Below are 23,985 nucleotides of genomic sequence, written 5' to 3' on the forward strand. Positions count from 1 at the left end.
GTGAGCTCTCAGGCCAGAAACACTGCTTCACGCCAATCAAAACATAACACGCCAGCAGTTTCATAAACATGTCCTTCCTTGACGCACGTGTCAAAGACGGTATGACTGACCGTAAACCATTGAGTAAAACCAGACAGTATCGATAAAAGACTTTCAAATTTGGTTCAAACCACTCATTATATATCAATAAAATATGAGAGGAATTTTTAAAACCGTGTAAAACTCACTTTCCTGAAGCCTCAAAACACTCCCGTTTTCGCCAGCACGTCAATTCTGCTCAGCACCACACGAAAAACAACAACACAAACTTTGTGAACATACTTTCGCTTAACAATTGGCGAAAATCGAAAATTACCGAAGGATTCATGGTCGGCACTCTTCGGAAAAGAGAGGCGGGAGCAACCTGAGGCGAGGCGAACATGGATGGGTTACGTAACCGCTTCACGCCTTAAACAATACCCGTTGCGACTCTATCAATCTTTCTCTATGCTTTTGTACACTCGTCTATGGGCGAATAGTCCCAGAGCTGAATAGCCCACAGGCTTCTGTACACTCGTCTATGGGGCGAATAGTCCGAGAGCTGAATAGCCCACGAGGGACTGTGCACTGTGCGTCAATCTTAGGGGCGCAATGTCACAGTTATCGTCTACCATCGCATCGCGATGCAATCTCCAGACGCCAGAGTCAGATCACAGTAAAGCTGTGTTAACAAACATCTCTGGAGGGAGGGTGGGGATTCTTGAATTTTTTCCCTGGCCTTTGAAAGTACTCCCCCTTTAAACTACCCCTAAAAATTTAAAGTAGGCCTATCCCCTTCCAATTCATAATAATTTTGAAGTCTCCCCTACAAACCATATTTATCAGCTTATCTTCGGCCCACAGAGGCTTTGGCGGACTGCAAATTACGATTTGTGACATGGTAAAACACTCGTTACCTTTTCTTTTAAAGGAAGAAAAACTGATCGAAAGGGAGTATGGAAACCAGGTAACTTCCCTCCACCATTCAAAAAACTGTACATGATGAATGTGTGCAAAAAATCTATCGAGCACTTTTTAAGTGTTACTATAGTCTGAAGTATTGTATACAAGCTGCAAACTTTACGGGAAACAAAACGGCGACCAGCTTGCTGGTTTTGGGAGGGTAGCAGGGTGGCAGATAGCCTCTGCATGGTCACCATTCATGCCTCGTTGCCTTAGAGGAAGTCGAAAAATTTTCAGTCGGAGGGCAAATTATGAAAAACTAATTAATTACTCTCTGGATTTACAATTAGTCAGTGCACATTACTTGTCATGCACAATACATCTTATCATACTAATAAGGACCCCTTTAAAAGTGCATTGTTCGTTGGCTGCACCTGGAATTCTTGAATTCCTCGAGCTCTTCATTCAGCCCTTTATAATGACATCGGGTAACAATGTGGCCTAATTTATGTAGGCGAAACATTATTTGGATCTAGTTTCGGTGCACTTCAGCAGCAAAATCTCAACAGTCAGAACAGTGACATCGGTATAGATCAGCAAAATGTACAGTATTAAACCGTCGAGGGCGCACTTTAGGAAGCTACAGGAGAAGAGATGAAAACGAGACCGTCATTTCGGTAGAGTTCATCATATTGCTTTGGTTCATAAACTCTAATGGTTCTTTTGACAGACTCTGTCACCCAGGTTTTTCTTTGCTTACTTGTCTGCTACTGTAACTTGAACAGTCATTCTCAAGTAGTAAATTTCCAGGAGCACCTGGCTGGTAAGGTTGATTTTTTCCAGCCTGACCCAAACTCACCCACTGTGAGTGAGAAGCATGTAGGCAGTAATTCCAAACACTGTGAAGATTATTTTCCTTTAGAAGCACTGACATACGGCGAGGTACATTAGATACATATTGCGATTAAAATAAACAAATAGTTAAAAATTAATGTGTTATGTACATTTTTGTTTTAATCATAATGCAATTATGAACAGTACTATTAAAACAATCATGAGAATACAAATGAGTACAATCCAAGGAAATTGCAAACTTGTATCAACTTTTTTTTACAAATTTCCTGAAGACATCATTGCAGGAAAACTTTTCAGCATCCTGTTTTCGGGTTGATGACTTTTCCGGTTCGCAGAAGTACTACCACAGGATGATACCTCAGGGAAATAGATTTTGGCACAACCTATGTTTTGTTTAACAGAAGAACAGAGTCTGACATAGAAAAACCACAACATGGATAAATAAGCAAGCAATATGCTTCACTGAACATATTCATTTAAAAAAACACAAAGCAACTTTAGCTTACTGATAGACTTAGCAAGTAACTGTCCAAATGTACATCCTGCTATCATTGCAAAAACAGCATGCCAGGATTTTTCAATTTTATAGTAATTTTTGGAAAATTCTATCATTCGAAACGGCCAGCCATGTACAGTAATACGAGGGACATAACACCGACACGTGCAGCGTTGTATCCAAGATCAAGGACAGCACATCCGCAGGGCCTGTCATCGTAGGCGTTGTGTGGTGTCCCTAGTGTTATGTACAGCAAGGTAGCACCACCTGTTACCATGGCAGCAGTTTTCCATGAGTTTCCAACATCTATTTTCCTATAAAATATGAAACATACACATATTAAGAATCATACATGACTTAGGGTTTCACGTTTAAACTAAAAAATCACAACCTCTTTCTCCTGTGCCATATCAATATTTTTAATATTATCTTCAAAAGAATATTCATATTCCTCATATTTATATGCCTCATCCTGTAATTAGGCATTCACCTGTTGGATGATGGATTAAAAATTAAAAAAAATAAAATTAATATTCTTATATCAACATGAAGACTGCAAAGAAAAAGACAATGAATTTCACTTCCCACAGAACTTTGATTACAAAATACAGCAGCTCTTATATTTATTCTCGACCGCGGAGTGACGTCAGTAGGTGAAACACACACGAGCGCGGTGAATGAGAGATCAGACGATACAGGAGAGCGAATGATACAGAAATTGTGTGGAAAAAATCAGAACTAAAAGTTATGTCATTTATGTATATTGAAACTTTGAATATTGCTTTGGTGGTTGAAATATCCGAACTTCACCACGGCGCTGTGACGCAAAAATGACGTAAAAGACAGCAAGTCCCCGGATGACCCGCGTTTAAGAATTATACATGTTTACATGTGTTTTGTTTTTAATAATCTTTCAGATCATACATGGACATTACTTTGTTATCTGACCACTTGACCACTACACTATTGCTTCTGTTTATACTATCAGGCCTGTATCTGATTGTATTTATAAGAATGAGTCTGATGGCAGCAGGATTAGGGAGGGACCACTTTTTTACCAGAGGGGGCCAGCGGAAAGGTACCACTTCAAAACCAGATGAGGTTCTTCAAAGAAAGTAAGTTCTTAGATACTGTTCCATGTCAGTACAGTGCAATGTGGTTCTCATAACAATAAAGATGAAGGGAAATGTTGATGATGAAGACATTCAAGTTGTGTTCAAAATATGCAAATTTAGTTGACAATACACCATTACATGTCGTAAGGTGATTTGCTGTTTTCATAACCCTTTAATGACCTTGCATTCTGGTATTTTGGTAGCATGTCGTTTTCATAAGTTTACTAAGTCAACATTTTCTAGATAAGCTTGAAAATACAGTTTAGTTAGTTTTAACACAGTTCATGATGCAGTGAAGGTTGTTGACTTCATTCATGATTTCACATCACCTAAAATAATAGGTAAGGTAATTTAGGCGTCATAAAAATGGCCGATTTTACAAACAAGGATATGAGCTGCACCAGGTCATATGTTGGTGGTTGAGTAGCATGCATGAATTGGTATTAACCCTTTCACCACCATGGTGTGGCCCAAATCCATTAAGCAATTATAAATCTACACTTTTTGAAACTATTTGACCTTATTTATTTGTTATTTGTTGCCCAGAGCCATTCTACCACCAACTGATTTGCTGGGTTTTTTTTTTAGGTCACCCATAAACTCCATCAAAGGGATATATGTTAGGTTTCTAGCCTATTCAATTCATGGCACCTCTACAATGGCATGGTAATGATTATATAGGAGCCAGGGTACACATGTTATTGGCTTTGTGGACTTGCTTCAAGTCTGCCTTTTCTTGGTGATCTTAAGATAGAACGCACCTCGGGGACAGACATTCGGACTCTCAAACTTTTACAATTTTGTTATGATATACTACATGTGGGGGTTCATTTGAAAGCTCTTGGTGAAAGAAAACTTTTCACCGGCTTAGTTTTTCGAAATTCGAATTTTTTTATTTTTCTTCATAGAGCTAACACAGGGATGGCAGCCATTTTGAATTTCTAATGCCGTTGGGTAATTTGTTCCTCTAGTACCAAAATTTGCACGGTGACCCCTTATTTTTATTCTTGATTTTGAAAGAGAATGATTGAAAGATTCCTTGAGGAAAGTTAGAGCAAAAGTTTAAGTCTTTCACTTTCGAGGTGCATACTACCTTAAGGACGGGTGTACCATGTCTTGAGTGACCAATCAACTATGAGCAAACTTAGTTCACGCCTAGAAAAGGAAAGACTTTAACTTTTGCTCAAACCTTCCTCAAGCAAACTTTCAACCATTCTCTTTCAAAATCAAGAATAAAATTTGGGTGTCACCATGCAAATTTGGTACTAGACGAACAAATTATCTAATATTTACCAATAGTTGAAATTCAAAATAGCCACCATCCATGTGTCTATATCTCTCTCAGATTTTCACAAAGCTAAGCCGGTGAAAAGTTTTATTTACTCCATCAGCTTTCAAATAAATCCCCAAAGTGGTAGGTCGAAAGAATATTGTAAAAGTTTGAAAGTTGAAATATCTGTCCTAGAGGCGCATTCTACTTAAATACTAATATCTGATTAATCAAACTTGACACAGCTGTGATGAAAACAAAATAAAACAACAGAAACCAATGAATACTTACGGGATTGCATGATCGAGGAGACCAGCAAGGATCAGGTCAGATGCCACAGTCATAATACGGGGTTTGATTCCTAGCTTCTCAAGATCAACAGGTGTTCTTCCGGTAACCCTCAGCCATGTTGGATAGAATGTATAGCTGTTGTACCACAACATGTCTACGAGATGGCCAGAAGCTGATGCCAATAATATTGAGAGAAGTGGCATTTTGCCTGGAAATTGCAAATAGTAAGTAAATGTAAGAATGCCTGGTTCTTACACTCAAAACTAGAGCAAAGACTGAACTGAGTATTGGTCTGATGAATATAGTCTTGAACTCCAATACTATGTCTCATTTGTACTACTACTACTGTGAATGCGTTTTAAATAGTAGTTGTAGTAGACATGTTTATTGACAGCTCCTAACTGGTCGGTTAGTTTGTAGTTGGCACAACAAATTCTGAAAGGTAAAATCTACCATTTTGGAGGATGTATGTTAACAATTAGGAAAATTTTAAAACACTACTATTTTACTACTGGGTGGCGAATTCTTCAATCCAATACTTATTCACTGTCTCACTTTCTACCCACTTTCTGGCATAGACTCTGAACATCATTCAAGATTCCAGTGCGGTTGGATATTTTATTTATAAACTTAAAAGTATTCTATGTTGACAGAAATATTATTTTCGTCCATCAAAAACGTTCATATTTATAAGTTGTAAAACATTTTACACTATTATTTCATTATGACTAATAGCGCCTACTGCCCCGGTGTTCCTGGACACTTACTACATCACCATCCCGATCTTCAAATTTTGAACATAGTAGCCACCATTATGTGTTCTTTGACTTTAGCTGTTGGTCAACTTTTCCTTGGAGTTTAACCGTTTAGGTCTTGTGGTACGGTGGTCAAAAACTCTACAAATAGACTAAAACGAGAGACCGACAGCTTTCGTGTCTCTCCCTGTTATCCCGGCCTGGGGTCAGTCCGTAGCTGCATTGTAAGTACACTTCCTACTTCGGGACTTTCCTTTTCCCTCCCTTCACCTCGCTCTATCTTTTCATCCATGTTTTGCTGACCAATAGCCAACGAAAACAGCAAAGAACAAGTAAAAGTTGACTCATCGCCATCTCTACATCTGATTTTACCGGACAGATACTAGTACTGTACACTACAGTATCCTTACCTTGAGTTGACACAACGGTTCAACCGTCGAGTGGCACCTGGTCATAAATTGAAGTGATGGAAGTAATCCCGTTTTCGACCTATCGTACCTGCTTTGCCTACTCAGATCAACTAATCCTCATTCAAGAATTATTGACAAACTACTGCAGTAGACTCTGGTGGCGGGATAGTCTCCCGGACCCGATTTCATCAAAAATGTGTCGTCACTGCTCTGTTACTAGGGTATACACGAAGTATGTCACCGTTGGAGGCGCACTGTCGCAAAGGTACTTTCACACAAAAGGGGGCCGGGGGCCGGGGGTGGGCATCTCTGCAGCATCATAAGTGTGGATTGACTGTTCTTCCGCGCTAAGTGATTGATGATAATCAAAACATATGTTTGACAAACGAAACCCATTGCATTTGAACTAAAAGGCGCTCCTTCCTCTAAATGAAAATTTGGAAGTGCGCAAATCCGACAACGAAATTATGATGGATCCCGGGGATAGATCTCCCAAACGCGGTAAGTTCCTGGAAAGACAGCGTTGAAACTTTGTACTGAAAGGCTTTTAAAAACATGCATTTCATAAAAAAACCTGAGCAGTGATTTACCGTCACAGTTGTTGCACACACTTCTATGGCGTAACCTGGGCATATAGCATGTACAATTTGCGCATGATAATAGGAATAGAAACCCTCCCCCTAAAAGCAATGACTTTCGCTTTGTCGTGGGCGTGTTTTAATTTGGCCTCTCCACAGCACCTAAAGTGTGTTGTGTATGGTGTGTATCTCGTCAAAAATGCCAAAGGCGCAAAAGGTGTCGTGAAAGTACCTGTCAATTGGAAACTGGGATAGGAAACTAGACATTTTAATAGTTGGATTGAAAATTGTTACTTTTCCATGTTCTTTGACTGGAAGTGAAAGACTAAAGTGAGATATTGAAATGCACGATTTCACATAGACTGAAAGATCCGTCGTTCGAGAACGCTCCGTGCTATATATATATAAGAAGGGGGGGGGGGGGGGGGGAGCGTGGAGAGCGCCCTCGAGCGACGGATCTTCCAGTCTAGTTCTCCACAGACATCCGTTGAAAGTGACATGCATACGAATGACGGACTCTACTCATCATAATTTTGTTCATTCCCCACGGGGGCGTTATTTTTGTTTACGGCTTACAATTTATATCCGGAGCTTATGAGATCAGTCTTGTGTTCTAACAAAGCTATGAAACCAGCCTTAGTGCAAATATTTAATATCTTGTCAAAGCGTAGTTTTTAGAGTAACACCGTTGACAACACATAAACATCCATATCTCCATAGTCTTCATAAAGTCCTTAGTAGCCCCCCCCCCCTTGAAGGTGCAGGTGGTCACGTGGTTTTAGAGAGCAAAATCCCCCTTTCAAACAGTATTCCCGCTGTGTTTTGCCAATGCGTGGGGACTCCCGGATTAGATCAAAGATCCATCATCCAGGGTTTATGGCATTCCTTTAAATATTATAACCCACACGGCACAATGTAGAAGGCCGCAAAAATCTTTCACACTGGAGAGTAAATGATATACTGGATTGAAAAGGATCTCGGAGCGCGTCAAGAGGGTACAAATACCACTTAACACTAGTCCACAAAAGATTTGACAACTTTCAAAGTTTATAAACCGTTATCACGACAAAAAGAATGAGTTAGAATGGTCCATTTTACGGTAACTGTTCACAACATTGTTTTATTCAAAAACGACCATGCATGTAGAGCATGACCAGTGACACAACCCCGACGCGAACTGCTGTGTATCCAAGATCAATAGCAATGCATCCACAGTGCTTGTTGTCATAGGCGTTGTGTGGTGCTCCTAGTGCCGCATAGAGCAAGGTTGTACCTCCTGTTACCATGGCAGCTGCAGCCAAGGTATTCCCAACATGTACTTTCCTGTAAAAATGGAAATGTATATACATAATTATCAATCTAAGGACTGTTTTATGTGAAGCTTTTTGACGTGTGTCTGCTTATCTGATATATTTTCCTTTCGTTATTTCGAGGGCCGGACAATAGGTATTTGACATTTTTTGATTTAATACGATCTGGTATGTCAGAGTATGAACTTCATAGCTCCTGTAAAGATATGAATATATAAATGTGACTGTGAAAATAAAATAAATGTTGAATATATCAGAAAATACAATGTCACATATAATCAGATTAAATCTAGGATTCAATTATTGCAAAGCTTCCGCAAATCAAATACAAGTGAAACCACTGTTCTAGTTATGTTCCATTTATTATCACCTATGACAATACTTATGCTTTTAATTATCAGTATCTGGGAAACACAGACGGACTGCAAGACATACTGACATAGTTAGCGAGGTATGCGTTAGTCTAGATGATGTTGAGTAAACACTAAACTGAGTGATTATTTATTCCGAGTGGCGATGAAGCTCAAAGACTAACACATAAACGAACAATAAATGAATTGGCTTCCTTACGGGAGGGCATGATCAAGGAGACATGCAAGTCCAAGGTCAGATGCTAAACACACGATATGAGGCTTGGCACCCAACTTCTTCACATCTTCGGATGTTTTGCCTGCATATTGCAGCCATGGCTCACAGAATAGATACTTGCTGTACCACACGCCGCCCACCAGGTGGCCAGAGACAGTTCCAAGTGCGATTGGAAGAAGTGACATGATGGTTGAAAACGGCAGTCTGAAAATCTTAAATGAGACGGTGAGAAACCATAGTGTACGCAATGAAGCGTATCTGAAAAGCCCTGCTCATCAAAAACATATGAGACTCACGTTTATATTTTCAACAGCACACAGCTATCAGCAGACCCTACGCCGTGAGCAAAACAAATACTACGTTTACAGAATGTTTCATATAGGCATAATCTTACCGTCAGAGGCGAAAGTACATGAACAGAGAAATTCCCGGGAGAAGTTCTTGTAGCGTGCGTACGGCGCGGCTGGGTGGTGAATTCACTGGCCGTAAGGAGTGAACCATTTGAATGGGAGGGGGGGGGGGCTGGAGGATTTTCGCAGAAAATGTTGCTTGCAAAATGTGGAAAAACGCTTCAGCATGTAGTAAAAGGGAGTAAAAAGTTTGCTTTCAGGGAGCTCGAAGGTCATGAAATTTTGATGTGATATGATCATGTATACCCGACTTGAACTTTGGGGGCATATATTGACTTTACTGGTTTCTCGAGCTGCCGCTCAGTGTCGTTTTCAAGCGTAGACATTTAGTGTTTAACTTCTCTGTATATATCATAAGCAAGCGTCTTTTGTCCTTTAAAGGCCCAGTTCTCAATCCAAGGTTATCGCAATATGCTCATTTCGGCTGCGAATTTTTACAGTATTAGTCTCATGTGTTTTTAATTGAAAGACTTGTCAATTTTTGAATTTGCTTGATGAAAAGTTGCAGTTGAGGCAATCTAGTGTCGTACATCAGTAGCGTGATTATCCAAAATATCAGGTAAATAACCTGAAAAAGATTACTGGAAACATAACAAGCCAAAACACCCCAAAAATTAATCTTCTTTACATGGAACAGAAGTTTTGCATACATAGATGAAGATTGTAAAGTATAAATATTTATTCATTTACTTGCGTGTTTAAAAACAACTCAAAATGTTAAAAACGTCATCGTAGCTTGATAGTATTTGTTAAAATTGTAAGTGTTTGCTCGACTTTTTTATCCATACCGTGCCAAAAGCAGTGCTGTAACTGAAGAGGGGGAAATTGCTCGATGAAAACTTGCTCTGGAACCCATATCCTCCAGCCCCTCTGCAACTTACCCAATAGTTCACCCCTGACTAGCATCGAATAACAGAGTGCCCTAGTTATCGAAGGCGGGAAATCGTGTGAGACCAGTTCCGGACCACTTCATCAGCAGAATGTCACAATGGCTTGAGTGCTCAGAGTATGTGTACGCAGTGTTTTACCGTTGGGGGCGCACTTTCTGAGGATTGGACAATGACGACGACGATGAGCTCATCATGTCTGATATTATCTCTCCCTCAACACTCTTTTTGAATTCGAATGCAAAAGTCGAGAAAGAACAACCCTTGATAGTTGCGTCTGTACGAAAACTAGACCAGGCAAGGCTTTCAAATGACAATTCATTTGATTGCATTCCGAAATGTGAAACAAGTACAATCGTAGACTCGGAGGAGAAGAAGGAAACACAACAAATATCGGGAAAAACAAGCAAGGAAAAAAGAAAGCTGGTATTTGTCGACACATTTTGAAAAGAGATTCACAGTGAGCCGACGATGTTTACAGAAGACTTTGATCGGGTTGAGTATTAGTGTGCATGCTTTAGTGCTTGAATGACTGTGTATGAATATAGGGATATGTGATAAAACGAAGCAACTTTACAATATTAAAGGTTACCTTTGAGTTAAACTTAAGACGTCACGTCTTTCCATATGACAGATGTAAGATTTCCGAATGAAAGATAATGCATGCACTATTCAAACTGCTGTACATATTTATCTGACATTGATTTCCTGTTTTCGAGTGGAAAGGTTCAGTATCATGGTGACCGCTCATTTTGAAAGTTTCAGTAGCAAGTAACAATACAAAACACGAGAGAAACGGCGAAGTCGGTCGGAACAAAAATACTGTTAGGTAGACTTTCGTAATGACCACGTGAACTGACTTCATGGCAATCCCTAGAGTGGTTGAGTAAATGCTAAATGATTAAAAACAGTAACCCTGGTTGTGACAATTCTCAGGGTTAGACTTCGGGTCCCTGGTGTAAGTTTGTGTCTGTCTCTCTCTCTCTCTCTCTCTCTCTCTCTCTCTCTCTCTCTCTCTCTCTCTCTCTCTCTCTCTCTCTCTCATGTGTATGTGTTTGTCAGAATGTACACGTTTAGTATGTATTTTATTCTATCTCTCACCTTCATTTTCACAGCACATATCCCCGGTACATATCAAATGCATTTAATCTCTACTTGGACAACAGCCTCCAACTCTTGTACAGCTAAAATTGTTAGAGGGAGAGCCTACGCACGGAAAGGACTGAGAGTTCTATCCCAGATGTACAGCAAAACGGCAACGATATATCATATGTTTATTGATTTGAAGTTCAACATTTAAACATCATGAACTGTGGGAGAGAAAATATATTTCATCCGAAATAATTCTTATTCAGAATCTCAATCGATGGTATTCGCTCGGCAACATCCCCGATTGGAAGAGATACAAGGTTGTTTAGCGATATGTAACATAACGCGCTGACTGAACAAAGGGTGGAAACATATCTATTCTGCCAAGAATGATAACTGTAGACATCCCAAGAAAGTACTGGGTAATAATATACAACATAATTGTTTTCGCCAATAGATATTTTACGACTTAAGGACTTACTTCATTGTTCTCGATAAGAGAGCTTAGAAGCTGATCTGAAATTGCCTTGGCATTTGACTGCACGAAGAAAGCAACTGATAATTTGTAATTAAAGGGACAAAGTCGGCCACTTTTCATGAATTTTGTTTGATAAGAGATACTACTTATATTGTTTGACATGTTGAAAGATACAGAATGAATGGGTTACCATGCATATATTCGACCCCGATTTTAGGCAAATTAAATGAAACAATGGCGAAAATGAATTAATGGTCATGACCATTAATTCATTTTCGCAATGGTTTGATGTATCGTGTCTAAAACCGGGTTCGAATATATGCATGGTCACCCATTTATTCAGTATCTTTCAACATGTCAAAAAATATAAGTAGTATCTTGCATCAAACAAAATTCATGAAAAATGGCCGACTTTGTCCCTTTAAAGTAACTTCAACATATAGAAATAAAATAGTAAAAAACTTCCGCAATGTATAAACTGTTATCATTAAAAAAGGAGTTTACCAGAATTGGTGATTTTGTGGAAATTGTTGAAGAAATTGTTTTATTCAAAACGACCGTGCATGTAGAGCAAGACAAGGGATACAACCCCGACGCGAACTGCTGTGTATCCAAGTTCAATAGCAACGCATCCACAGTGCTTGTTGTCGTAGGCGTTGTGTGGTGCTCCTAACGCAGTGTACAGCAAGGTTGCGCCTCCTGTTACCATGGCAGCTGTTGCCCAGGTATTCCCAACATCTACTTTCCTGCAAAATAATATGGAAAGGGTATACACCTTTGTCAACTTTTGAAACCACAAAGTGAATCATTCCAATGAATCAATCCCCAATCGCACAAATTTTTGCATGTTATTTGGCAGCCAGACGACGGGTATTCAATGTTTTCAAAGTTGAGGGCGCCTCGGGACATATTCGAAATCTCAAATATTTTTAACACCTTTCTGATCTGCCTCATGTGTTTGCTCATTTTGAAACTCTTGAAGTAAACAAAAGTTTCACCATCTTGTTTTATTTGAAAATGAAAAGTTTAATTCTGTCCCTTAGAGTTAACGGAGGGGTGGCGGCCATTTTGAATTTCAAATATAGGTAAAACTTTTAAGGTAATTTGTGTCCCAGGTACCAAAATTTGCTCAGTGACCCCTGGTTTTTAATCTTGATTTCGAAAGAGAATGCTTTCACCACGGAAAGTTTGAGCAAAAGTTTAAGACTTTCAAATTCGAGGCGCGAACTACCTTAGTTGCCATAGATGAACTATAAAGTAAAGACTTTCATGGCGTCCTTGAAGATGTACGGGGTCGTGGAGATAAAATATCTACAATGTAATTAGTACGATCCTTTTGGGGAATACCATGATAAAATTATCTCATTATACCTTGAGTTGATCTAGTAGGAAGCACCTAAACACATCATGAAAACTAATGGCGAAAGCGTTTCAACTATGTCCTTATCATTTATGATCAGGTGGAAAGACTGACAGAGTGATTTGCATTGCCGAGTGATGTACCTTAAACACATTGCCGCCAAAGACAGTTGAACACCGGTATGCTTTGGTAATATGGTGTTTTCCACAATGACGAGGAAAACTATAGTCAAAGATGAAGACTACGAGGAATAAATTTTGCATTAAGAATACGCAGACTTTGCGGGCATATGAAGTACAAGATGTTTTCAGGTAATCACATAATCACGCAAGTTACCCAAGTTTACAATTTCAAAGCATTTTTTAGAAACGTAACTTGTATTGGAAACACAGTGGTTTTGAAACTCGTTGCCCTGTCTATCATTTTTGCCTGCAGGGACGCCACCTTTAATCTCAGGGTATCAACTTTTTCGAGGTCACTGGGTCAAACGTCATCAAGGATACACACGGGTCGGCTTTTAGCCTATTTATTCCAAACCAACGTTATCCTGGAAGTGACGATACGGAGTTGGGTTTACAGATACATGTATCTGTTTTGTGGATTGGCTCTAAGTCTGCCTTGGTGTCGATGGTATTGACTAATCGTTAGATTCAGACAGTCATCAATATTAAGAAGTTATTTTTACCGACAGTGTTAACGCCATGAAACAAACAAACAAACAAACAAACAAACAAAACCCCAACAGGCGACAAATACTCACTGGATTGCATGATCTAGGAGACAAGCCAGTCCAATGTCAGACACTACACACACTGTATGAGGTTTAGAACCTAACTTCTTCATGTCTTCGGGTGTTTTTCCTGCAAATTTCAGCCAAGGATTACGGAATCCATACTTGCTGTACCACGCGTCTCCGACGAGGTGGCCGGATAGTGATCCCAGTGCGATTGACAGAAGTGGCATGGTGAACAACAGGTGTACCTAGAAATTTAGGATGAGATTGTAATGTCAGAGAGTGACTCTCGCAACTGAATCCGGAATCTGAATCAGAAATCGGACAGGATTGAGATGTGCACCAGGCCTGGATGTGCGCGATGAACAACTGTAGGTCCGAATAGTCTCAAATATCAGGAATATATCTAACTGTACATTGTTATCAATGACCGGTGGTTCAGTCTACAAGCAAAACAAATTCTACGGGGTTAAAATTGAGGCATTACCTTACCGCCTTGGATGATAGTAGAAAAATTAGTCAAATCTTTGAAACGTGCGGCTTGGTGGTGACTTCACCGTTACAGGTCCTGTACTGAAGTGCCTTGATTACTGATTAAACTAACCTCTTTTAGACATTGCCCCTAGGCCAGGCATAATTGGTGAGCTATGCGTCTAGTATTTAAGTTTTTACCGTACCAGAAAGTTGTGTATGGGGCCGTTTGAAATGCTGTGATGCTTGGCCAAGCTTTAGACTTTAGTAAGTTGGAAGCAGAACGCAAAATATTGACAACTGATGGGAAATGAGATGGGGTGACTTTTGAACGTGTATAATTGACAATTATAGCGTCTGCATATTTTTGTTTATTTCTAGCAATGTAGCATGGTCGCCCTGACCTTATCTGACCTTCTGTGACATCGTATGCTGTACAATTTTGAAATGTTACATGGTCATAAATTAGGCATACAGTTAGTTATAATGTTTTAACCGACCGTGTACCATCATCCTCATTCAAGATTTGTTGACAAACTACTCCAATAGCCTCCGACCGGAGAGGTAACACTTTATGGGCAATGGTACCCGCACTCCCTATCAGGAAATATCACTGCTCGCTGGCCTTTATACCTGGATCGTCACCGTTGAGGGCGCCTTGAGGAACCGCAGTATCAGAGTGCTGCGTATCCGTGTCTCAGATAAAGAAGCGACCGCAACTGGCTGCTGTATTGAAGATGGACTTATCTTCCTGAAGACGTCGAGTGCATCGCTTTTCACTAAATGCAGAAGGCGCCAAGAGAAAGACTTTGAAAAGGCCAGCTTGAAGAGTAGACCTGACCCAACGTCGTTCCGTCTTTTTTTATTCTTAATTGACAATTAATACGACATCATACGGGAAAATAAACAAGATCCCGACATACTCTTCGTAATAGATAAGCAGAACGCATATAAGACTCAAAGGAAATTCCATGAGCTCATGAAAAATATCAAAGAAAAAACTTGCTACGCCTATAGCAAAACACTTATTCATATAAACATTTTGAAAGTGTAAGCTAAGAAAGCCAATGACTTTACAAGATAGAGGGCCTTTGATTGAGATTATTGGGTACGAATCAGTCTGAGATGTATTATAAAATCGAGCAAACTTATGACTTATGAACTTAAAATGTTGAAGGCTACACTGCAGTAATTCAGACGGCTGATCTACCAATCCGTCCGTGGGTCAATAAAAATAACAACCTAACTGCTAAACTAACACACAGTCCCATGGATAGAGGGACTGTGACTAACATTTGTTTTTTGATTGCGAGTTCTGTGAGTGTGAGTCGAACAAAGTCAAGTGGAGCTACGAATTTTGTGACAAGAAGACAACGCCCTCAACGATTATTTGATGATTTTTCATATCGCCCAACTGATCTGACAACCTTTGAGGAACCCTAAGTGTGGTTGAGTAAATCATTACCCCAAAAAGTGATATGTTCTTTTGGTGTGTGCTTGTCAGTTAAAGGGAGGCAGTCGTCGAAATTGCGCGTGTGCGACTTTCTTGTTTACAAACAATGTATTTAATGCATGGTATCTCGATGCATTAAGTCAAAATAGCTGCAACATTTAAATTTTACGATATTCATTGTTTACAAACTTGTTTTAACTTTCACCTATCGCCAACATACCCTAGATACAGTGTTTACATTGGTCGTTGGGGATCCTTGCAACCTTTTAAGCAGAGTTCCGACGACTATCTCCCTTTAACACCGATGGAAGTCACATTTGTCTTGGTACATGTATTGTGCGCGTGCGTGTGTATGAATCACAGTGATTTCAATAAGTGTTAGCTCGTAAGACTCTCTGACCAAAACGATGAAACCATCCAACTACAGGCAAAGACCGATAATGCGTAACGACAGCCGTCCTACGACCGTAATTTTCAGAGGAAAACTCACATCTAAATATTCAGAGTCACGCTCCTAGCCTTAGCGGTGTTCCGCATTGGAACGCGAGTGTATATCTTCTAGAGTGCAAAATCACGAGTTTCATCGAGCATACCCGGCGAGTAAGTCCATTAAGTAATCAGTTCCACGGTGATTAAATTAGACCGAAGGGTTATAATACTAGCATTCCTGTAAATATTCATCGCCTTCATAGAAAGTATAGAAAGCAACGCCATTGGAATCATTCATACCGCGGGGCAAATGATCATTAGGTTTAAAAAGATCCCGAAGTGCTTCGAGTGCGTACTTACGGATAACGTGATTGTGTAGGTTGAGGTAGCGGTACACGCTCTACATGGATCTGTCGCAGGTTGGCTTGTGAAGTGTCGGAAAGTTTAAGAAACGCATCTTGCAATATTTATGGGGCATAAGAAAGACAAATGTAGGCGAGGGTCAATGTAATAGATTCTCCAAGTTTCCCTGTCGCTATTGCTTACAATACAAAGACGTTGAACTCCCAAAGAGAAAGATTCGCTGAAGACAAAGCAGGACGATATTTGTTGCTGCCATCGTCAGATTCGTACAGTAACTGTTTCTCTTTTTACAAAAACAAGTATTTAGTTTACGTTTGAAGTTGAGTATTATAAATGTATCATCGTTTGAAACCCTTGCTTCCACTCGCCACCTCCTTTACACACATACAATCTATATTACATACGAAGCTACACAGTACACACTTAATAATTCTTTGTGTAATTAAAGTGTGCAATGATCGGATTCAGTTTGCCTTGAAAGAAAACCGCTGCCTGGCTGCACGCAATCGAAGTGTAGACTGGGCTGAGTGAGTTTCAATCATCAGAGATTGCCTGGTTTAATACACTCTTTCTGATTTTGAAATTCTATGACCGTGTATACTTTTACGTTTCAATGTCACCACTGAACGTAACACTTACAGACATAAATGTTATCTACGTGTACGTACACACGCCTACATATCTGTGTATGCATCAATTCATATAAGACACACAATCATCAATTGATATCCACCTATAAAAAGAACAGATCAAAATACTCAATGCAGAAGAGGAGTGACGGAAATATTTACTTTCATGTTTTTTCAATGTTGGCAATTACATCAGGTGAATAACACACACTAACCAGGGACTTCCGTTTCCAATTGGACGTATTTGCATAGACGCTGTAAAAATTGTAGATTTAGATGCACGAGATTTGTGAGAGAGCGCCAACACTGACTGATTACCTAAAACACACCAGCTTCTTATCTTTCCTACCCATTTCTAAATGGACTCGCCATAACGCCCCACGTTACCATGGTAATGGATCGATACACAGGTGGCATGGACGTTCCCATAAAATAGATGGATATATTTGTAGTCCACGCTGGTACTCTCTGGCGTAAACAAAGGTTGTACAGTGACGCGCGAGACAGTGGTTACTTTGATGTTGCGCTGTTGCTAGGTCGCCGCTTACTTAGCAACCTTTCTAAGTTTCATGGACATAGAATATTATCTACAGCTTTCTGTCTTCGATTGTGGTGTTCCCTCAAGAGACGCGGCTTTCAGAAGGGCACCAAGCCGACTGTCTCTGACGTTTACACCCACAGTACATATCAAATGCATCACACCTAGACGCGGGAAACACCATCCAGTTTTTTGTACAGCTACACCTGTGTTAGAGGCTAGTGTACATGCCAAGAAAACTGACAACCCTATCCGAGGTGTACGGTAACAAAAACAACGATTAGTCACACGTTTTACTGAAACCAACATTAACATATCAGGATCTGCAGAAGAGGAAATATCTGTTTTGTTTTGTTTCTCCGAAGCTTAATCGGATTCCGGAGCTTGGCGGACTCTGTTCGATGGTCTCAGGTAAGACAAAACCTCTACTGATTTTATGATAGTTCAGAATTATGGAAAGTGTGGATGTTATGGTCAATGGCAGCGAATATGTCAAAGCAGAACTGTGGTGTCTTCTATACAGGAAGTACCTTCAGATAGTGCCAGGTCACCATAGAAAGGAAAATATAGATATGTTCAAGCCTGCCATATTTTTGGTGCATAAAACGATACATAAAATCCGCAAATCACGTCAATATTTATATATGTGTAGACAGTCGTTATCAATTTGAGGATGATCAACAAACAAACACACAAACACATTAATTTATCACCCAACGATAAAATGACCCAAAATTCATCCAAAAGGGGACGCGCGACATGTTCACGCCACAATCAAAATATATTGCTTCGTTCTGACTTACAATAGCAGCACTATTGAAAAGATTTAGGATGATATATGACGATTCTGTCAACGGCTAAGACACCTCGAATTCCCGCGGTGAGCCGTCATTACAGACGTATTGTGTTTGTACAATTGAGAGTTATTTTAAATGGATCACGTGAATAACGTGTCGCAAAAAAATCCCGTCGATGAAAGATGAACGTTCCCGTCTGTAATGTTTTCCCCAGTGCGAAGGTTTAGGCTATGGGACTCAAGTGTACATTGTTCCCGCGTTTCTCAAAGGAAAATATCGCTGCGTGCAATCGTTCTGATCACGCTAAATTATTCCGCGTCTTCAAAGGAGGGGGGACACTTCAACGCAATCTCGGGCGTTTTTCGCAATCCGATGCACAGGTTCCAAGTGGTTGGTTGAGAACTCGGAGGCAGTCGTCATGGAGACGGATAAAAGATGCTTTTTCAGATCTAGGGTAGAAAACTCACTGCAGCGAGACGAAGAGTACTTGACAAGGCGACCATCTGAGAGGAAAGTATCATCTAATGCAAATTACTCCGGCTGCCTGGCAAGACGAACTCAACTGAAATGATAGCTTTTTTAATAGGAAAGAGATACTTCCAGCTCTCTTTGTCTTCACTACAGCAGTACTAGAAATGCAGCTTGATAATATCAGCGCAAGCGTGTTTTAAAAAATACTTTTGGATCAAACTTCATATGACGGTATCAAATAATACACGTGTCCATTGAAACCACCTAAGAGCGCAATTGCGCAACATGTATATATGTATATAAGTATCCATGAAAATATGCAAATATCCTTCAATACAAGTAAAATAGCGTACAACATATTTGAAAGACACACACACAGACACATTATGACTATTATATACTCACAATGTAAGTGTGTAGCTGCACCTAGAAACATACATATCTATATAATATATATATATATAATATTATATATAATATTATATATAATATTATATATATATATATATATATATATATATACACTACACAGTGTATACATACACACACGCGCGCGCACTCACACACACCACACACACACACACACACACACACACACACACACATATATATATATATATATATATATATATATATATATATATATATATATACAAACACAGATACACTTTAACTCATATAGTTTATATTGATGTGTTTTGAAAGAGTCTTATTATTACAAATATGCAGAAATGAAGAGAATAAAAGGGTTGACGAGAAACCTTGTTGTGAAAAACGACACATCATGAAAGTGATGTCAGGAAAATAATTATCTCGAGTCGATTTAAGTCTCGTCTCGAAAAACGAGCGTCTCGATTTCGAATTACATCTACATCTTTGTGATGTACAGCAACAGCTTTATTTATCATATATGTGAATGGACTGGAGAAACATTGAATGTATTCAGACTCTGTTTGTGACTGATTTTAAAGTGTGTACGACTGGCCTACTTACATTTGACGTGTCGAGAAAGAGGAGGCACGATCGAACATCCATTAACAAAGAAAAGAAACAAAAAAACTAAACCTGGGTGGTAAAAATCGTGAGCGTGAAAATAGAAACGAGAAAATAACGTGGTTGCTTCTGTGCCTCGACCTGCTGAATACCAATAGTTTACCGGTTTTCCATCACATCAACTCGCGACATACACGCGGGAAATAAAACGTAAAAATTACATTAGGCATTCAACTCGACATAACTGGCAGAGCCCACTCCCGGCTTTGGTGGAATTAGAGGAAAATATTTTAATATAGAACCATAACGACACAATAAACCCGGGGAAAATGTAATTTTCCGGCAGCGTGATTGACTTGAGTGAAATTGAAAATTCCTCGTAAAAGCCAGCGATCGATGAGCCCCGTATTTCCAGCTAACATGTCGTGTGATTCGTATGAGGTAATGGATATTTCGAGTGTATTTCACCATGAAGGCTCATATCGCTAAATGTCACGTTCGTGTTCAGTTCTTAATGAATGGAAAGATCACAGAAATGACTGTTCGGTACATGTAACACCTTCTAGAGAGTGAAGACAGAAAAGGATTCAGACTGAAGCACGCGTATTATTTCCGATGATTACGTTACGCACATGTACACGCTATCGGGGGGGGGGGGGGGGGGTCACCTCGCGTGCAGCTCTCCCGGCAACTTGTGCGCGTCTCACGTTTAAATATTCATGTTTCCTTTGTTGTCTGGCTCAGGTTTCCCGAAATGCAGTGTCGAAAGCAGGATAGGATTGACCGAACCACGTGACATCACTTAGGATTTTGTGAGGGGAAGAGTAGTCGTATAATGTGATTAGTCACTACTGTATAGACACCAGATGAATATTTTCAATCTGAAACGCATATTACGATAGATCGTCTTAATTCACAACTGTTGATTTTTTTGAAATTCAAAACAGCATTTTTCTAAAAAATGTCATCGAAATATGCCGCCTCTTTCCGTTGAGAACTATTTTACAGAAATTGCCCTTATTTATATGCTAATTCGTTCTGGCTTTTTTACATTAAGTCAACCAGATGTTTTCGTAACAAGATTGCAAAACAATCAGCATTATATTGACCGCAATATTTACATGCAAAATGATAATCCATGGAATCTTTTGTCTAGAATAAATCTCCGTGACGGTAATATAATGTCTTATCGCACGACATGGTTATGGTGCCACGCTGAATTCGCGAAGACAATCAGAAATGTCAGAGTACGCTTGTTTACATCATCGTCGTAAAACGGACACCCTCTGTAACGACACCTAGCGTACACGTCATCAAGTAGTGTTCTCCCTTGTGTATGTGGAGAATCAGCGACCCAGTACGAGCGTAAGTGATTCGCGTCTACTTCAATTTTATAGTCTGAATGATTGAATAAGCGGTTCTCATACAAGATAAAGAAAATACCCTGCAATTTACACCCGATATTTACTCAATATAATGCGCAATTCTTTTGTTTACCAGTTGTATCAACTTTCGAAGCATAGCAAAATTTGCTCTGAGTATGAAGGCTGCATACACCAAGGTGATGGTACGCTTTCCTTTGTCAGACGCGATATGCAAGGTTCTCACCTTCCCGTTTATTAAGAGATGGCTCAGAGCACCTCAAAACACTCGTGCACTAAATCTCTCCGCGTGGGCTATATCGCCTCGGATCAGATATATATATATATATATATATATATATATATATATATATATATATATATATATATATATATATATATATATATATATATATATATATACACACATACATACACGCTACACGATTCATCTTTTATGTAACTTCAGTAATTCTCGAACTGTTTTGTCAGTTATGAGAATGCAATTAAGCAGAGTATTTGCATTCGAGCACGACTGTCCTGCACTGCGCACGCCCTAAGACATGAACTGCGCAGCTTTTCAAAACTTCTTGAACACACATAATTTTCTTCTCATTTGCAGTAAACCGGGGAAATCTGCGTACATAAAAACTCTCGCACGATTAGTCGATTGAAACGAAATTTATACGTTTGGTGATTGCTAATTCAGGGCAATTTATGTGGGCCGGCTTCCTCACTGTTACGGTCATCAACCTAATTGCATTTAAATTACTTGTACGTGGCAGCTGGACAATCGACTCTAGGCACAGAATATTCAAATTCTGAACGAGATCGTCAAAGGGGTTCGACTACAATTATTCAATAAAATGTCTCCTTTGAGTATAATTACAAGATATTTTGTTCCTATATAGACAGCGGCACTCCTGACTTTGTGTATGTGGGTTGTGCCTTGTGTGCCAAGGGCGATTCCTAGTCATCGCGTACAGGCCGTTGGAACACAGTTACCATGACGATTATACTAATTCATAGTGGACACTGTTGTCGGAAAATGGTTGAGGTTTATCCTCTCGATTAGAGGTATTTGTATGTGATTAGCCGTACCTTGATTGTCTAATTTGAATATTATCTTGTCATCATTTCGGTCCCACGGGTCTGCTGGTATTATCTCGGCTGGTCAATCGGCAACTCGACCCCTTTTTGTCTGACTTTAGGACGGCCAATCGCTGACTGACCAGTCCTGGATCAGGTGCATGGTCGGGCTATAGTTTTCGACTCTGGTTAGATTGATGATTTAGTGATTGTGTTGATAACACTTCATTGACAGAGTTCTGATTAGTCTTGAAAACAACTGGAATCGCCCTTTGGCCACGAGATTGCGCTTTATTTTGTGTTTCTAGTATTTTTGGGGAATTCATGTAGCACTTCCAAACGATCGCCTATTTGGTATACTGATTGTTTCTATTTTCGTTGATAACTAGTCTGTAGCATATTTTCAACTAATTCGGTACTTCTTAACTTTTCTAATCGGCCATTATCGTGGTTAATAACCAGTCCGTCGGTTCCTGATTGGTTGAAATTGGCTGTTAGTTTGTTCGTTGCTGGTCGTTAATTGACAGCTATAAGTCTTTGTTGAAAATCAAAAACGACGCGAAAGTATTATTACTTATGGATAAAGAGCAAATAACATCCGCATAAGTTTCGTTTTTTACTGCGTTTTCACGTGCTGTTTGCACAATCTGCCAATACTTTTAATATAAAATGAGAAAATCTTATATTAAAGAAAACACAAGATACCATATTGGAGAAAAACATATTAGTAATATTATTATCAGAGAAAATAAAAATATTATACATTGATTGATGAAATCTCCTGTTCACGTAATTCTCGTATCGATTTGTTCCTCATGCGATGATGAAATTTACATGCAAGATTGATTTCTCCAAGGTAACAGCTATCTGGTATGCAAATACCTCAACACTGAGGTCAGATGGGGTCACGTCAATTAGATGCTTCCGTTCTCAGAACTTTCATTTTCTCAAAGATGGCCTTGTAAATTGTCTTCACGTTCACTTCCCGCGCGGTGTCCGTTCCCTGTGCCATATTTTACCCAGTGAGCTTTGCGACTCATATGCAGACCAAGTAAGAGTTTATTTATGTATGATCCATCATCCAGCAGGCGACATCCCAATTACAGGATGAGGTACCCACCACACTACCCATTACCCAATGAAGCAATGAGGAGTAAAGTGCCTTGCGCTCAAGGGCACCACGTCATCCTCGGGTCTCTACCTCACCACCGTACAACATTGAGCCCAGAACTCTAACCGTTGCCCCATGGCGATTCCTCAATTAACTTTCTCCCTAAATCCAAAAATCTTGTTGCGTCGGTTTCACTACGGTTAGAACAAAACCATTGCCATAGTGCAGTTGTGGCTGATAAAGTGCTGTAGCCAGGTTAAAGATGTATGACAGAATTATAATCCAAAATTATTTTAATGAACAGGTAAGCTTAGATGCTTTCACGCTGTACATTCCATAGGGACATGAATCTATTTTTTTATAATTTACTCACTATTTTTGTATTTTTTAAAAAAATTTTCTTTACACCTGTACAGACGGAGTCGACAAGCTAAATACTGTGTATCTCAACATGCTTTGGGGAGTAGAACAATAAACTGTAGTTGACATTAAAAGAAAAATAGTTAATAAAATTATCAAAAGTTAGAGCTACAGGTCCTTTAAGGTAAAGGCACTCTGTAACCGTAGCTGCACGTATATGAAACGTTTACCTATACGGAAAGTAAATAACAGTATACAGTTTGAGCAGGGCACTATATCACGTTGCCCAAAGTGAAAATCAATCATTGGCTTATACAAATAACAGTGACCCAATTTCTTTAGGAGACGCGGCGCATGTCTTCAGGTCGTCTTCA

At 39.5% G+C, this 23,985-nt stretch overlaps 1 protein-coding gene and 2 long non-coding RNA genes across 3 annotated transcripts in view; 1 reads left to right on the forward strand and 2 right to left on the reverse strand.

The window, feature by feature from the left end:
- Positions 1 to 1,940: 1,940 nt before the first annotated feature.
- LOC139121365 (uncharacterized) lies at positions 1,941 to 9,142 on the reverse strand. The gene is made up of 5 exons (XM_070686187.1): positions 8,984 to 9,142; positions 8,572 to 8,801; positions 6,114 to 8,014; positions 4,949 to 5,156; positions 1,941 to 2,586 (listed from the first exon to the last, which is right to left on the reverse strand). Exons 4-5 carry the CDS (start codon positions 5,149 to 5,151, stop codon positions 2,385 to 2,387), a joined length of 405 nt encoding a protein of 134 aa, XP_070542288.1. The 5' UTR covers positions 5,152 to 5,156; positions 6,114 to 8,014; positions 8,572 to 8,801; positions 8,984 to 9,142; the 3' UTR covers positions 1,941 to 2,384.
- Positions 9,143 to 11,129: 1,987 nt separating this feature from the next.
- On the reverse strand, positions 11,130 to 14,124 carry LOC139121357 (uncharacterized). The gene is made up of 3 exons (XR_011549258.1): positions 14,034 to 14,124; positions 13,574 to 13,794; positions 11,130 to 12,199 (listed from the first exon to the last, which is right to left on the reverse strand). It is a non-coding gene; the product is annotated as an uncharacterized lncRNA (long non-coding RNA).
- A 3,236-nt stretch (positions 14,125 to 17,360) lies between these two features.
- The window catches only part of LOC139121368 (uncharacterized), a 102,302-nt gene continuing 95,677 nt past the window's right edge, over positions 17,361 to 23,985 (forward strand). The window contains exon 1 of the long non-coding RNA XR_011549266.1: positions 17,361 to 17,840. This is a non-coding gene — a long non-coding RNA (uncharacterized lncRNA). The remainder of the gene's footprint in view (positions 17,841 to 23,985) is intronic.

The sequence above is a fragment of the Ptychodera flava genome, chromosome 21 (assembly GCF_041260155.1).
Source record: "Ptychodera flava strain L36383 chromosome 21, AS_Pfla_20210202, whole genome shotgun sequence".
Taxonomy (NCBI): domain Eukaryota; kingdom Metazoa; phylum Hemichordata; class Enteropneusta; family Ptychoderidae; genus Ptychodera; species Ptychodera flava.

Bases quoted from the DNA above. Each gene is read 5' to 3' on its own strand.
- LOC139121365 (XM_070686187.1), bottom strand. From the start codon at position 5,151: ATGCCACTTCTCTCAATATTATTGGCATCAGCTTCTGGCCATCTCGTA. The intron at 2,587-4,948 runs GTAAGTATTCAT...CATATTTTATAG, and splicing joins CTCCTCGATCATGCAATCCC to GAAAATAGATGTTGGAAACT.